The sequence below is a fragment of the Babylonia areolata genome, chromosome 30 (assembly GCF_041734735.1).
Source record: "Babylonia areolata isolate BAREFJ2019XMU chromosome 30, ASM4173473v1, whole genome shotgun sequence".
In the NCBI taxonomy this organism is placed as follows: domain Eukaryota; kingdom Metazoa; phylum Mollusca; class Gastropoda; order Neogastropoda; family Buccinidae; genus Babylonia; species Babylonia areolata.
Window position 1 is genome coordinate 14,817,302 of NC_134905.1, and position 17,155 is coordinate 14,834,456.

Consider the following 17,155-nt stretch of genomic DNA (forward strand, 5'->3'; position numbering starts at 1 on the left):
ACTTGTTGAATTTTACAACTCTATGTTTTGTTGATATCAGCTCAACTCAACCCAGTTCATTTCATGTCAGCATCTGAAAACTGAACTTACAGAAAAGCAAGTGTGTGTGTGTATGCATGCTTTAACTCTCTCCATATGAACGGCGAAAGAGACGACGTTAACAGCATTTCACCCCAATTACCACCATCAAAATATTGCAAGCGGAGGGCTCTTATACTGAAGAGGCGAATGTTGACAAAGAATACCACAATTCTGACGACGGAAGCTAAAGGTTGTGTCATTGAGACACCCACTGGACATCCGAGGGGTCTGTGTAGAGGAGAAGAGAGGACTGGCCGTACTGAGTGAGTTAAACTACACATTGTAATTGTATCAAATTTATCAGTTTTGATATGGACGAACGTGTTGCACAACTTAACGTAAGAGGCATTACATATTGTGTGTTATGTGTATCTGAGTCAGCACATAACTTTCACTCTGTGGACAGACGTACTCCATTTTCAGGGGCGTACATGCTGGGTTTACGTTCATCCTTCTACTACCCACTTAACATACTTTCTTATGGAGTTTGTTTCTCAAGGAGGCATCACTGCGTTCAGACTTCTTCTGCGTTCGTGGGCTGCAACTCCCACGTTCACTCGTATGTACACAAGTGGGCTTTTACGTGTATGACCGTTTTTACCCTGCCATGTAGGCAGCCATACTCCATTTTCGGGGGTACTGCGTTCAGACAAATCCATATATGCTACACCACATCTGCTAGGCAGTTGCCTAACAGCAACATAACCCTACACGCTTGTCAGGCCTTGAGCACATGCTCATGTACTTTGTACCTATTAGAGTGAATTTCTTTTTACATAAATTTTGCCAAAGGACTACCCTTGGGCTGCCATGGGTTCTTTTTTTTTTCTTTTTTTTAATTTTTATTGTGGTTGTTCTAGTATGACTTTGTGTGTGCAGATACCCATTTGTCCAGAAATACGATATTTTAGTGCAAATTACCCGACTAATGTTTGTAATGAACAAGTTGAAAATTTGACAAAAAACAAAACACGGATTTCAAAACAACAAAAACAACAGCATGTCACTAAAAATATATAGAATGGGAAAACATCATGTGTTTTGTATTCTTTATTCACTTAGCTCTCAGAAAATATATACTTTTATGGGTCTTTCTCCAATAACAAAGAGCACAGAATTTTTTGAAAATTTATACTCGTTTTTTATTTTAAAAAAAACAAACCCTGGCAAATAGATTTCACTTAAATCTTATTTTCCTGGCAGCGAAAGGGTTAAAAGAGTGGAAGGAGAAAATTGGGCCCATCTTTCTATGTTGAGCCCTAGACACAGTGGGTACCTTAATTCCATGCCCTAATGGTTGTAAGAGATTAGATTATGGAATCTTTAACCTTTTAACTTAAAGGCCATTGGCATTCTCTGTGATCAAAATACCATGCAGCTACAACATTTGGTGTCACATACTGTACCATGTCAAACTGATGCAAACTAGGCCTATCGGTTTGCTCTGCTTGGCCAAATTTTGCGCGGACCATGCAACTACAACAATCAAACCAAACAGTGACAGACAGTCTGGTTTTATCATTATCATTTATTGTCATTATATTATACGAGGGTCATTCAATAAATAAGGTGAATTTTTCGGTATAAGGACTTCTAATACAGATAGAAGCTTACCTTTTTTGTGTGTGTGTTTTGTTTTACTTCTTTTTCACATGGATTTAATTTGTTTTGCAGATTAAAAAAAACTTTGAGAGTTTTGGCGATTAACAAAGATGGCCGACCAAGAAGCATGCTCCAGGATTGAACAGCGGTCAGTTATCAAGTTTTTGGTTGCTGAAGGGTGCAAACCAGTTGAAATTCATAGGAGAATGTCAACTGTGTATGGTGCCACATGTTTCAGCCGAAAAAATGTCTACAAGTGGGCTAAATTGTTTAAAGAAGGACGGAGCAGTGTTGAGGATGAAGATGAAGTCAAAAGTGTTGTGAGCGACTGGCTGAGACATCAGTCCAAAGATTTTTACGCTGAGGGAATACGGAAGCTTGTGCACAGATGGGAAAAGTGTGTGACAGTGCTGGGAGACTACGTTGAAAAAAAAAAAGAAAAAGTAAGCTTCTATCTGTATTAGAAGTCCTTATACCGAAAAAGTCACCTTATTTATTGAATGACCCTCGTATATTTTCAGCCTGGAATGAAAGAAAAGTCCATTATCTTAAATATTACAAACTGAGACTCAGGTCTGCCTAACTAAACACAAACAAAAGAGTAACAAAGTGCAGTGTGACTAATTAATCAGAATTACACAAGTGTCAGTGTTAACAAGTGAAGGTATATAACTGCACCACAGTACAATGGAACAACTTTATTTTTCTAAGTCGGAAGAGCAAGTTATTGAACTGATAATGACAACCAAAGAACTTAATGTTATTTTTAATCATTGATGTAACTTCTAGAGCGAATCATGACAGTCAAAGAAGTTAGCATATTATTCCAAATCATATAGGTTGGGACTTAACACAAAGTAATACGTTAATAAGAGACTTACAGAACTAAATGTATTAATTTAAATCATATCAGTTGGGTCAAAAACACAAAATATTGATATACCATAAGAATATTATCTTACAGAACTATCCAAAATAACACACACCCCCAAAAAAAGAAAAAAAAGGGTACTAAAATTGAGCCATACCACTATACTGAAATTACAGCAGAAATCAACACCCATCACAGTGTCATACAGGGTAATCTGAAAGAGCATGGTTGTGATACATACACTGGACGGCTTTCAGGCAATGTATAGTGAACAGGGATGCCATGTACAACTGGATACCTCAGCTCTTAAAAAAAAAAGAAAAAAGAAAAAAAAAAGAGTATTTGGAACTGAACAATGTCTTGGAAAACTGAAGACTCATCAGGTTCAGTCTCAACACTGAAACCGCAGGGCCTGGGGACTGCGCCTTTAAACTGTTAGTCCAATACTTACTGCAGAACTATGGCTAGTTCATTACATAGCGCAAAATCACAGGGCTTGGGGACTGCGCCTTTAAACTGTTAGTCCAATACTTACTGCAGAACTATGGCTAGTTCATTACACAGTGCAAAATCACAGGGCTTGGGGACTGCGCCTTTAAACTGTTAGTCCAATACTTACTGCAAAACTATGGCTAGCTCATTACATAGTGCAAAATCACAGGGCCTGGGAACTGCAGTTTTAAACTGCTAGTTCATGACTGACTGCAAAATCACAGGGATTGGGAACTGTGCCACTGAAACGTTAGTTCACCACTTAATAATAATAATAATAATACATAGTTTTTCCATGGCGTGATATCCAGCACCAATGCTGCTCAAAGCGCCTTACATCATAGTTGACTATAAACATGCCTTAAAAAAACCCATATCAACCGCTATCTGACAATGGAAAACATCCAGTGTGTTCATATGAATGCAAAAGCACACTAAAGATTATAAAAGCTATGAAGTAAATAAGGCTTAGATTGAAATAAAATGCATTTCATCGAACACACACACACACCCACACACACACACTTACTGCAAAACAACAGGGACTGGGAACTGCGTCTTTAAATTGCTAGTTCACTACTTACTGTGCAACTGCAAGGCCGAACTGCACTTTTAAACTGCTAGTTCATTGCTTATTGCTAAATTACAGGGCCTAAGAAATGCACCTTTAAACTCCGAGTTCATTGCTTGTTGCAAAATTACAGGGCCTAAGAAATGCATAATGGGACGTCGCACCACAAACCTCCATCTCTCATGGTTGTGTGTGCTGGTTCCTAGTTCATCACTCCAGAATTGGAAAATGAAAATGGGTTCTGATACTAAATTCTGAGTCTTGAGAACACACCTTACCTTAAGATTCTTAGGCAGTTTAATACCATTCACTGTGTGCTTTGTGGTACTGTAAATGCAGGCAAACTGCCAATGTGTGTACAAAGCCCTAAAACTATGTCAGGTCACCAGAGGAAAAGTTTCTGAGGACTACTCTGTGATTAAAAAACAACAACAAAACATGATGTCAAAGCTGTACATGCAGTTTGTCAAAATACATTTAAACTAAGGTTATCAAAAAGCACACATGAAAAAAAGGCCTAAAAAGAGGGACAATAAATTGTAATATTTCTATCAGAATGTCACTGCTTCCATGTACAGGGAGAGTGAAAGATTATTATTATGTGCAAAATTTTGTAACCATATAATCAAGCTGGACTAAACTACTTAACACAGAATATTTCATTTCAAAGAATAAGGTTCTGATGAATATAAATACTGGCATCTCAGAGAAAATGAAACCTATGTATAATCTATGAGCCACAGTAGATATGATTCAGTATCTTTGCAACACAAAAGTAACCAAGAACCTTATGCAAATCTGACACTTGGACTAAAGTCACTTTAGTAACTGCAGCCAAAAAAGATGAGATATCAAACTGCCGATGACAAATAAACATGGACAGCTGCAGACAGCCACATCACAAAGAACTACGAGGAGCAGAGATGGGGAATCCAGAAACAACTTGTTTGACGTTAACGCACCAGTGAACTGCCAGCTTCAATGTCTTCAATGTCTGCTATCTATAGCACTCTGCCATGTTCTTGCTCAGCCATGCCCAGCCCAGGCCAGCCTGCCAAAAGACAACGAGAATGTTTTAACAAGAGACAGGCGCAATAGCCGAGTGGCCTAAGTGTTGGACTTTCAATCGGAGGTTCCCGGGTTCGAATCTCTGTGATGGTGCCTGGTGGGTAATGGGTGGAGATTTTTCCAATCTCCCAGGTGCAGACCTGCTAATGCCTGAACCTCCTTCATGTGTATACGCAAGCAGATGATGAAATACGCACGTTAAAGATCCTGTAATCCAAGTCAGCATTCCATGGGTTATGGAATCAAGAACATAACCAGCATGCATACCACCGAAAATGGAGTATGGCTGCCTACATGTTAAAAAAACAAAACAAAACCCACTCGTGTACATATGAGTGAACGTGGGAGTTGTAGCCCATGAATGAAGAACAAGAGGCCAAGCCTTTGTCACAAACAAGTAAAGTGAAAACGACTTCTTCTGAGTCCCAAAGTCGGTCTGTACACACTGCAATAATAACCAATGTCCAGCCCACATTTTATTTCCACATGTCTAAGAGTTGTGGTTTCTTCCCTATCATACACAAAAAAAATACAATAACCTGAGCAAACACACATGGAAAGTGTTGGGCATATTCCTTACAAAAACCCACAACACAGAAAAAAAACCCCAAAACATCAAGGATGCACATATTCAAAGCTTGGCCTTAAAAGCATCGTATGTTGAATGTATCACCATGTCCAAGGAATTGAACATGATCTGTGCCCAGCACTGGTATTTATTCATGTCAGGAATTGTAACACTATCACAAAATCATCACAGAGTCATCAACTCAATGCCGTGTTACTGTAACACAATCACTAACTAACCACTGTAGTACTGTTACACTATCACCAACTAACCACAATAGTACTGTTACACTGTCACTGACTCATCACAGTAGTACTGTTACACTATCACCGACTAACCACAATAGTACTGTTACACTGTCACTGACTCATCATAGTAGTACTGTTACACTATCACCAACTAACCACAATAGTACTGTTACACTGTCACTGACTCATCACAGTAGTACTGTTACACTATCACCGACTAACCACAATAGTACTGTTACACTATCACCAGCTCACCATAGTAGTGCTGTAACACTGTCACCAATTCACCACAGTAGTACTGTCACACTATCACCAACTCATCTAAGGAGTACTGTAACACTATCACCAACTAACCACAATAGTACTGTAACACTATCACCAACTCACCACAATAGTATTGTAACACTATCACCAACTCATCACAGTAGTACTGTTACACTATCACCAACTCATCACAGTAGTACTGTTACACTATCACCAACTCATCACAGTAGTACTGTTACACTATCACCAACTCACCACAGTAGTACTGTTACACTATCACCAACTCATCTAAGGAATACTGTAACACTATCACCAACTCATCTAAGGAATACTGTAACACTATCACCAACTCATCTAAGGAGTACTGTAACACAATCACCAACTAACCACTGTACTACTGTTACACTGTCACCAACTAACCACAATAGTACTGTTACACTGTCACCAACTAACCACAATAGTACTGTTACACTGTCACTGACTCATCACAGTAGTACTGTTACACTATCACCGACTAACCACAATAGTACTGTTACACTATCACCAGCTCACCATAGTAGTGCTGTAACACTGTCACCAATTCACCACAGTAGTACTGTCACACTATCACCAACTCATCTAAGGAGTACTGTAACACTATCACCAACTCATCACAGTAGTACTGTTACACTATCACCAACTCATCACAGTAGTATTGTTACACTATCACCAACTCACCACAGTAGTACTGTTACACTATCACCTATTCATCACAATAATAATAATAATAATGAAAATAAAAGGACATTTGGTACGCCCAGTCTAATGATACAAAAGCCCTGGGCATTTACAATGAAAAATACAATGACACATACATACTAAAAACACAAATACACCCGCACGCACAAATCATCCCGCTCCAACTCCAGCCCACAAACCCACACCAACTCCACACAAGATGTAGACACATATGTGCGCATGTGCAAGCACATCTTATAGTACTGTTACACTATCATCATCTCACCGCAGTTCACCAGCTGTCGTTGTTTTAAAACCGCAGAGCACGGGGACGCTTCTGGTCTCTGTCGGAACCGTGGCGCCCTCTATTGATCCGCCTCTCTCCATACTGGTGTGTTCGCTCTTTCCACTCACGGTCAAACTCGCTGACATCATCTGGGCAGAGGATGGGAGAACAGGGAACACATCAGCACAAGAAGAATGACACACCTTCATACAAGGTTTCAAAGTCTGTAAGCATGCATGATATGGTCATATTTGGATACATAGGCTGCTGCTGTTGTTCGATATCTAAGGCAATCAAGATACTCCGTGGTCCTCAAGAAGTTGGCATGGTGTCATCCAATTGTCTGTCGACTAGTCTGAGGTCTCTCTCTCTACTGGTTAGATGTATAGAAAGATGTAAAATTGTCTTGTCATGGCCACAGCTGACAGACCCCAAACCATGGTCAGTTATCACACCCCTCCCTCCTCTACCGCAGTCATTCATTTCAGATTATAAACCAAGGTCCCACCCAGCGCACATAGAAGAACCCACGGCAGCAAGAAAGTTGTCCCTGGCAACATTTGTAATAAAATCCACTCTAAAATGTAATATGTAAGTGTGTGTGTGTGTGTGTGTGTGTGTGTGTGTGTGTGTGTGTGACTGAAGCCTAAGTGAATGACACAGGAAATCAATGACAGCACCTAAAGGCAACTCTCAGTCAACTCTTCTCAGGTAGGCAGCCTGGTGTGAAAAAGACTCTGTGTAGTACTTAGAGCCTGGTCTCCGATTGAGATGCTATATTAGTATCCATATCAATCCATCAAAAATGACTCTATAAAGCGCTTAGAGCTTGGTCTCTGACCAAGGACAGGCACTAACCAAAGTATCCATATCAACCAAATAGTATGACTCACCCTCTCCTATGTTGACGTATTCCTGATCCTCCTTCTCCTTGCCGGACTGACGGCTACGCTGTCGCTGGATCACATGACCTTTGTCCCCGATGTAGCGGCCAATCGCCATCTTCTCCTTGCCAGTCGTGGAGTCTCGCAGCGTCTTGCGTGTCTCTCGCACGCCGCCTGGGGCCTGGCGTGTGGAGGTGGAGGCCTGGAAGACCTTGGGTTCAGCCCCGCCCCCCATGTTGGAGTAGGAGGCGAAGGAGGAGTGGGAGAGCATGTGGCAGTTTGGGTCACTCGCCGTCCTCTCCTGTGAATCATCGTAATGAAATGTGGCCGGTTAAGTGCAGAAGTGAGATTTCACTTTGACCACCCTCACCCATCACGAATCAACATCTAAAGACAACACAATCTATCATCATGTTTTTCTTACATTATTCCCTGCTCATCACAGTCACTTCGTACAGAAGCAGGTCCCCTACCTGTATCTCCTGGCCTTCACAATCCATGAGAAAAAAGAAATTTCAGTGTATGAAAACACACAGCATCTGTTTCCACCTGCGATTTTTCCTTTTCATGACAATCCATTGCAAACAGTCAGCTCCAATTCCTGAAACAGCATCCCCTTGGTTTTTTTTCTTCCCAGGTCAAGCATGGTAAAAACAGAAATCTGGTGACCAAATCATCTTGTTTACACAATCTGTAATTATCAGTTTACACACTGAGTATCTGCTCAGGCTCAGAGGCTCTGCTCACTTTCCGGCTATCTCCTGACCCACCATTTTGCAGACACTCAGCACAGACTCTAACTTTTGACAAAAGAATGTGGACTGACAATGATAATTATGTGCTTATGATTGGGCACAGACTGGATTAAAATATAGACTGCAAGAAGAACGGCAATGCCATGTGCCATGTCAACAACAATTTTCAGAACGCATCTCAAGATGATGGTGCGACAAAACACATGCTACTATGCTTCTGTTACGAAGAAATAGAAAATAAAGAAAATAATAAAATTCACACACACACTTGGCTACAATGGTATCAACAATAAAGATTAGCATGTTCTGGTTCTGTCACACTGCAAACCATCAACCCAATGTGATGTTAGAGTTGTCATCCAGCATGAATAATAATTAATTACTTGTCACAAAATTTCTGATAAAAATAACTCTGGCAACCAGTGTGAAACATTCTGCTCCACAAGACATTAAAAGAAGATTTAGTTGTCAACACTTGCATAACAATGGAGGGGAAGAAAAAGCAACTGAACTGCTCAAAACACTGGCCATCAATATAGAGATCTGCACAACCAGTTAACACAGCCTTGAGCATTTTCTTCAGTCATTGAAAAAACAACAACTCTGTTCGCTTTCACCGTCAATCTGTCAGTCTGTCATGTACGTATCCCCCTGGAACTGATTCACTCAATGTATAAACACCAGTAATCACAGTACCTGCATGTAAAACTGGGGATGTTTTACAGATGTGGACATAGCTGCTGCACAGCCATGATCTGCATGCTCTGTCTTCCCCTCTGCCTAACAGTCCCATACAACTGCACAAAAACACCACTGACTGGGTGATTCAGGTTCTTTTTCCCCTCAAGCCACACCCACTGTATCCTCACAAACATTGCACCTGTTGTCAGGAGCAGGTGGCACACAGAAGAAATAATCACTGAACGTGGCGCTATTTTGTGTGTGTTTTTTTCCCCCTCTCTTTCGTTGATTTCTTCTGGCTATAATGGGGGAATATTTAACCTTTTCATTTCACACAAACAAAAAGCTTCTCTATAGTATACTACAATTCTTCTTTCACTTCATAATGAGAAAAGATTCTAAAACACAATTCTTCTTTCTTTTAAATCAGTGAACTTTCAACATTTACAAATTGTTCTGATAATGTTGACTCATAAATGGTTTGTGTGGTTTAATCAATGCATCACTGCCTTTCTATCTTCTCTTCAAAAATAAACATTGTGCTGTCATTGTTGAATTTCTGTTACGTTTTGCAATTTACTATTGTTTTGTGATGTAAAACGAATGTTTAATTGATGCCAACTATAAAGTATAATTTCTTCAACAAGATTTTACACAGTATCGTATCAGCAATGTCATCAACACTACAACAGCATTCATGAAAATACGTTTTCTCTGCATAGGCGGATAGTAGTTTGCACAGGACAGGAATGTCAGACCCCTGCCGGAGTCTGCACTAGTTGGGTCATGGTTAAGTATGTGTAATTAAATGAATCCAGCTGTGGATATATACTACATTAACAAAGCACAATTCTTTTTTCTGCTATTAAAAACCAGTCGATGTGTTTACTTATAACATCAAATGGGAAATTTGCAATTTTCTCTCTCTCTCTCTCTCTCTCCCCTTCTCATCATCATCATCTGCTGAGTGTACACAATCATCACGTTGATTATTCCTACACAAGACCGAAATTAAACAATTACTCACAGTTACAGTTTCAAGGAGACGTCAAAGCATGCAGACGCAACCATATACACGAAGCCATGTCTGCATTAAAAAATAACTTTAAAAAAAAAAGCAAAAAACAAGATGTCTTACCTTTGCATAATGCTCAACCCAACAGGCTGGTCAGGCCTGAGACTAAAGAGAGTCTTGGATTTGTGTAAATATGAATATAAAATGAACTTAATTTAAAAAACAAAACAAATTTATAAGTATATTTATTACATTTTTTTTTTTTTTTAACTGAAAGATATCATGTAGCAGTGAAATGATCGGAAATAATAAGAAATAACATCAGGAAAAAAAAATACTCACAACATTCCTTTGCATGTTCTCCATCATATCGTGCATGCTGCGGAACATGTTGTCAAACCCTCCAAAGTCAAACAGACTTCGGGGTGCCAACTCCTGACCCCCACCCCGATGCTCAGACTGATTCTTTCTTCTGCCACGCGAGGGTTCCTCAATGCTCAACTGCTCGCGGAAACCTTGGAATGGATCGTGGAAGAATTTGTCCATCTCCCTCATGTGTTTCTGGTGACCCCTAGAGCAAAAACAACAACAAAAAAGTGAAAAAAAAAAGTGTTGAAGTATTGTTGTGACTCTGTTTCATCTGTTGTTTGTGGTTGATGGTTAATGTACATGTCTTTACCTAAATTTCTTGTTCTTCAAGTAATCAAATTTTACAGTGTTTCATCATGGATCCCTTCGAACAATGGATGTATGTGTGTGCCCTGATCTACAGAATTGCTGTGTCTGGGATTTCTTTTTCTGCCTTCCTATCAGTATTGAACTGTGCCGGCCCGCCATTCATCTCTCCCTTCAACACACCTGTGCACATGCAAAACGTAACGTTCAGTGGTTGTGGACAGGTGGGCAGCTCTTGTCAAAGTGAGCGCATGTCCCTCCCTCTGTTCTGTACTCGCACGCTGAACTGTTTGCGATCGCACCTGCACCACTGACCCCCGACCTAGTTGTGCGCCTGCGAGGAACAGGCATAGGCGCTTTCCTGCTGCGAAGATGAACTGGCCAAGCAGGAAAGAGAAATCAAAGGCCCATCTAAACTGTCATTTCCGTACGGACCCCCAACAAAATCCCCCACCAGTCAGAACATTCTGTCAACTATATTAATTTGATCAAGGTTTCCATTACTGCAAGGCCCTCTGACATTCTGTTCACTTCGGCACTTTTCAACGCTCGGTATGTTAATGTCGTGGACAATGACATTCAGATAAATGTTTTTGACTGAAACCTGGCTGAAAGACAGTGTTGACAAAGCCAAGTGTTCTGATCTTGGACTCCTTCAAACTACAGCATCAAATCTTTCCCCCGTCCCTCTAGAGGTGTCGGACTGGCGATTATTAAAATTTTTATTATCAACACTTCTCCTCTCCTCTCACATTTCCTTTACTGCTTCTTTTCCCTTTGAACACCCTTCCTTTGAACTTGTCCGTGTCTCCCTCTCCTTGCCCCATGTGACCGTTCACTGTTTCTGTTTGTATCGTTCCCCACCAAGTCGCAAGAATGGACAGGCTGACCGCAATTTCGTTGAACAGTTTCACAATCTGCTTGAATACAGTAACCCTCTCCCTGGCTCCTGAATCATCCTTGAAGACTTTAATATTCACTTTGACAAATCACTCCACCCTACAACTACCACAGCTATAGAGCTGCTGACCACTTTTGGCTTCACCAAGGCTGTCCGACAGCCCACACATGAAAAAGGCCACATCTTGGACTGGCAGGTGCACAGTGATGACGACAACTGGGTGGAGAATGCAGTGGTGTCCCATGACCTCACCTCTGATCATTTCTGTGTCTTCAGTCAGTTTAATATTAGCGTTCCACGTTCACAACCAAAATACGTCACTTCACATAATCTGAAGGTCATTAACTGCAGAGCTCTGAAGCAGGACCTGACCACCCATCTCGCCAGCCTGATGTCTTCTACCCTCACTGCTGCAGCTCTGGATTCAGATTCACACTGGAAGACCACGCCCCAGCCATCAGACGCAAAGTGTCGTCAGCTAGGTGCGACCCCTGGTACAGTGCAGCTGCTGAGCAAGCCTGGGCTGCCAAGCAACACAAGCACAGAATGGAAAGACTGTCATGCAAATCAGGTTTATCTGTTCACAAACAGTTGTTTAACCATGCCAAAAAAGCTGTGACAAAGATTATTCATCATGCCAAGACGACATACTACTGCAACAAAATCAAAGAAAGCTTCTCAAGTGGTTTGTTTCAGTTTGCTAACAGTTTACTTGGAATGAAAAGATTATCACCACTTCCCACAATCATTCCACTATTTGAACTACCAAACTGTTTCCTTCAGTACTTTAAGGAAAAAATCAGTATGATAAGAAACAACCTTGACTCATCCCTAGCTAAGTTTCCTCCTTTCAGTGAACCCTGTTTCCATGGTCGTCCTCTAGCCCAGTTCACCCCTGACTCAAGATCTAGTCAAACGAACAATTCTCTCTTCTCCTCTTAAAACAAGTGAACCTGATCCCTTCCCTTCAAAGCTATTTCTCGATTGCCTTGACATCCTCTTGCCTTTCGTTACTGACATTAATGAATGACTCTAACTTCTGGAAACTCTCCTGATCCATAAAGGTATTCTCTGGTGAAACCTCTGCTAAAAAAAAGCCTCCACTTGATCCTGACGATATGAAGAACTACCGCCCTGTTTCAAATCTTCTTTTTCTGTCTTTGTTAGAGTGTCTCATTCTTTCGCAGCTTAGTGACCATTTGACTCACAACAATGTATTCAGCCCTTTCCAGTCAGCATACTGACCTCATCATAGCACTGAAACTGCTTTTGTAAAGATCATGGATGGTATTTTAACATCCCTTGACAATAATAAAATCTGTATTCTTACATGGCTTGATCTTTCTGCTGCTTTTGATACCATTGACCATGCTGTCTTGCTAAACAGACTTAGATACTCCTCTGGCATCTCTGGCTCCGCACTGTCATGGTTTCAATCCTACCTTAGAAACAGAACAGAAACAGTCATGGTAAATGGCCATCAATCTTTCCCATCATCAGTTATATATGACATTCCGCTAGGACCAGTTCTGTTTATTCTCCATACAATGTAGTGATGGCCTAGAGGTAACGCGTCCGCCTAGGAAATGAGAGAATCTGAGCGCGCTGGTTCAAATCATCGCTCATCCGCCGATATTTTCTCCCCCTCTACTAGACCTTGAGCAGTGGTTTGGACACTAGTCATTCTGATGAGACGATAAACCAAGGTCCCGTGTGCAGCATGCACTTAGCACACGTAAAAATAACCATGGCAACAATCAAAAGGGTTGTTTCTGGCAAAATTCTGTAGAAAAATCCACTTCGATAGGAAAAACAAATAAAACTGCACACAGGAAAAAATACATAAAAAAAAAAGGGTGGTGCTGTAGTGAAGCGATGCGCTCTCCCTGGGGACAGCAACCGAAATTTCACAGAGAAATCTACTGTAATAAAAAGAATTACAAATACAAATATACTCAACCACTTGACGATAATCATCTCTCCAAAGAAACGACTTTTTCCAATCTTGACTCTTCCACTGGGGCATTTCAACGGTGTATTGTTGACGTTAAGGCATGGATAATTCAAAAACAAACTACAATTAAATGATTATAAAATTGAAACTAATATCATTTCTTCAAGCAGACTGTCTATAAACAACTCCCTGCCTTCCTCTCTTAAAATTGGAGATTCAGATGTTGACTTTGTATCTTCAGAGAAAAATCTGGGTGTGACGTTTGATTCAAACCTCACAATGAAGAAACATGTGAACAATCTCTGCAATGCTGCATGCTTTCAAATTTGAAAGATCAGTTCCATCCAACATCTCCTTACTACTCAAGCAACACAAACTCTGGTGTGCTCTCTTGTCTTGTCCAGACTTGATTATTGTAGCTCACTCCTCATTGGTTGTCCTAAATACTTAATATAAAAACTCCAGAAAGTTCAAAATACAGCAGCAAGATTAATCTTTAGAACCAAACAGACTGACAATATCACTCATCTTCTGCATTCTCTTCACTGGTTACCAATTTCTGCCCACACTCAGTACAAAGTTGCAATTCTCACCTTCAACTCCATTTTGGGTGCTGCTCCTCAGTATCTGAGAATTGACTCAAACCTATACACACCCCCACAGCAACTCAGGTCATTTTCTGATTCACAGCGGCTACTTGCTCCCAGTGTTAAAACCCGATCCTTAGGTGATTCTTCCTTTTCTTATTCAGCTCCATCTGTCTGGAACAGTTTACCTCACGATCTTCGCCACTCTCCCTCATTTCAATCTTTTAAAACTGGTCTGAAAACACATCTTTTTGAAAACGCCTATCCATAGACCTTCCATACCTTTTCAGTTATAAGCCATATAAACTTTCTTTCATTGTGTGTGTGTGTGTGTTTAAGTGTAATTATGTAACGTAATGAACATAGTCTCTGAATCTGTTTTATATTATTGTGCGCTAACTAATTATCTTTCTTCTTTTTCTTTATGAGTCATTGCTTGCGTGCATGCATGCATGTGGTGTGTGTGTGTGTGTGTGTTTAATGTTTATTGTAAAGCGCTTTGAGCTCTCTTTAAGGGAGGAAAGCGCTCAACAAATGTCCATTATTATTATCAATTGTCAGTCTTTGTCTTTCTATACCTTTGATATGTTTCAATTCCTTTTTGTAAGGTTAATTTCGTGTGTGTGTGTGTGTGTGTGTGTGTGTGTGTGCGCGCGCGCACGTGTAATTTTGTTGTTTTACTGCAGCCCATTGTTGTGTCCCCTGTTTCACACCACTAATCAAAATACTCCTACCAGTAACACTGTCACACACATATACACACACACTGACTCATTTCTTGCAGCCCCTTTGTGAAGTTTGTCAACACACCACAGAAACTAACTTTATATACTTATCAATGTTTTAGGACACCAAAAATCATATTCCCTTTCTGTAAAAATATGCACCATATGCAATTTTCTATTAAATAAATAAATAAAGGTGCTATGAAATAAAGGTCCTTGGTCTGTCCCTCATCTCTCTTTTTCTACATTTTCACCTTAGCACTGTGCACATCCATGTTACTTGAAGGTCTAAGCGGTACGGTGTGACTCGAAGATTGAAGATAAATCTAACTCAAAATATGACGCAAGTCGCTCGGTCTCAGTTCGGTATACTCAGTTCACAGTACACTGTGCTTGTCGCCAGTGATCTGCGCAGTAAAACCAATCACTACTAAACGACGAATTTTCTTCACTGCAAGTTATGCATTTGACATTACCCATGAATACTTACTCGAAAAATGGATCATCATCAAAATTACCGCCAAATTTTCTCGAAAGCATTTTGCACTCGTTCACGATCTGCACACTTCTCGATCTCGCAGCTTTTCTTGTCCTTGCTCGTTCGCTCTTTGGGCGTCTTGTCACCAAGATACGTCATATCCTCCTCGTGGACCAATCGCAAACAAGGACGCAGACGACACTATCCAATTTTGGTTATTTCTGTCTGTTCACAATTTCGCCTGTTACTTTCTAGTACGTTCGATGACCGTTAAAATATGGGTTGTGCGTGATCTTAGTTTCAAAGCGTAATAAAATTCGACAAACATATATATATGTAGGCCTATATATCGCTGAAAATGTAGTGTGCCACGCGCGCACGCTTGTGTATGTGTTTCTCTTCTCAGTTCTTCCATTTGAGTACCATCAGTATGATTTCGCGATACTGTTACGGTCGGGATCCGATGGTCAGATGGTTTAAAAAATGTAAGAAAAGAAAAAGTTTTTCAAAATTACACTTGACCCAGCCAATCAAGACCCGTGTAGCGGGACCAGCATGATGCTGAGTCAGCAGGAACCCCAAAGCCTTGGAGAAAAAAAAGGAGATTAGAATGTTCTAACGGAAGACTGTAACATGCCCTGGGAAGGGGTCATACTAAAATGCGAAAAGACGCGAAAAGACACAAAAATACACCGGAAAAGAATGTGAAAAGACATGAAAAGTCCTGGAATATCTATTCTGATGTCTTTTCAGATGTCTTTTCGCGTCTTTTCGCGTCTTTTAAGTAAGACGCGAAAAGATACGAACACACATTTTTTTCATGTCTTTTCGTGTCTTTTCGCGTCTTTTCGTGTCTTTTTGCGTCTTTTCGAGTTTTAGCGACACATACTAAAATGCGAAAAGACGCGAAAAAACGCGAAAAGACACGAAAAGACACGCGAAAAGACACGAAAAGACGCGAAAAGACATCTGAAAAGACATCAGAATAGATATTCCAGGACTTTTCATGTCTTTTCACATTCTTTTCCGGTGTATTTTCGCGTTTTTTCGTGTCTTTTCGCGTGTCTTTTCGTGTCTTTTCGCGTTTTTTCGCGTCTTTTCGCATTTTAGTATGTGTCACTAAAACTCGAAAAGACGCGAAAAGACACGAAAAGACACGAAAAGACGCGAAAGGACACGAAAAGACATATGAAAAAAATGTGTTTTCGTATCTTTTCGCGTCTTTTCGTGTCTTACTTAAAAGACGCGAAAAGACACGAAAAGACGCGAAAAGACATCTGAAAAGACATCAGAATAGATATTCCAGGACTTTTCATGTCTTTTCACATTCTTTTCCGGTGTATTTTCGCGTCTTTTCGTGTCTTTTCGCGTGTCTTTTCGCGTTTTTTCGCGTCTTTTCTCATTTTAGTATGTGTCACTAAAACTCGAAAAGACGCGAAAAGACACGAAAAGACTCGAAAAGACGCGAAAAGGCATCTGAAAAGACATCAGAATAGATATTCCAGGACTTTTCATGTCTTTTCACATTCTTTTCCATTGTATTTTTGTGTCTTTTCGCGACTTTTCGTGTCTTTTCGCGTGTCTTTTCGTGTCTTTTCGCGTCTTTTCGCATTTTAGTATGTGTCACTAAAACTCGAAAAGACGCGAAAAGACACGAAAAGACTCGAAAAGACGCGAAAAGGCATCTGAAAAGACATCAGAATAGATATTCCAGGACTTTTCATGTCTTTTC

General features: G+C 40.4%; 1 protein-coding gene across 1 annotated transcript; it reads right to left on the reverse strand.

The window, feature by feature from the left end:
• Window positions 1-1,135: 1,135 nt before the first annotated feature.
• On the reverse strand, window positions 1,136-15,558 carry LOC143275409 (myeloid leukemia factor 1-like). The gene is made up of 5 exons (XM_076579487.1): window positions 15,436-15,558; window positions 10,446-10,674; window positions 7,662-7,953; window positions 6,769-6,917; window positions 1,136-4,668 (listed from the first exon to the last, which is right to left on the reverse strand). Exons 1-4 carry the CDS (start codon window positions 15,483-15,485, stop codon window positions 6,793-6,795), a joined length of 696 nt encoding a protein of 231 aa, XP_076435602.1. The 5' UTR covers window positions 15,486-15,558; the 3' UTR covers window positions 1,136-4,668; window positions 6,769-6,792.
• Window positions 15,559-17,155: the final 1,597 nt, after the last annotated feature.

What these genes read in the sequence shown, in the direction of transcription:
- LOC143275409 (XM_076579487.1), bottom strand. Translation starts at nt 15,485, where the DNA reads ATGCTTTCGAGAAAATTTGGCGGTAATTTTGATGATGATCCATTTTTC. An exon ending in GATGATGATCCATTTTTCGA is followed by an intron (nt 10,675 to 15,435) that starts GTAAGTATTCAT and finishes TTTTTGCTCTAG; the next exon opens with GGGTCACCAGAAACACATGA. An exon ending in ATACGTCAACATAGGAGAGG is followed by an intron (nt 6,918 to 7,661) that starts GTGAGTCATACT and finishes TCCTCTGCCCAG; the next exon opens with ATGATGTCAGCGAGTTTGAC.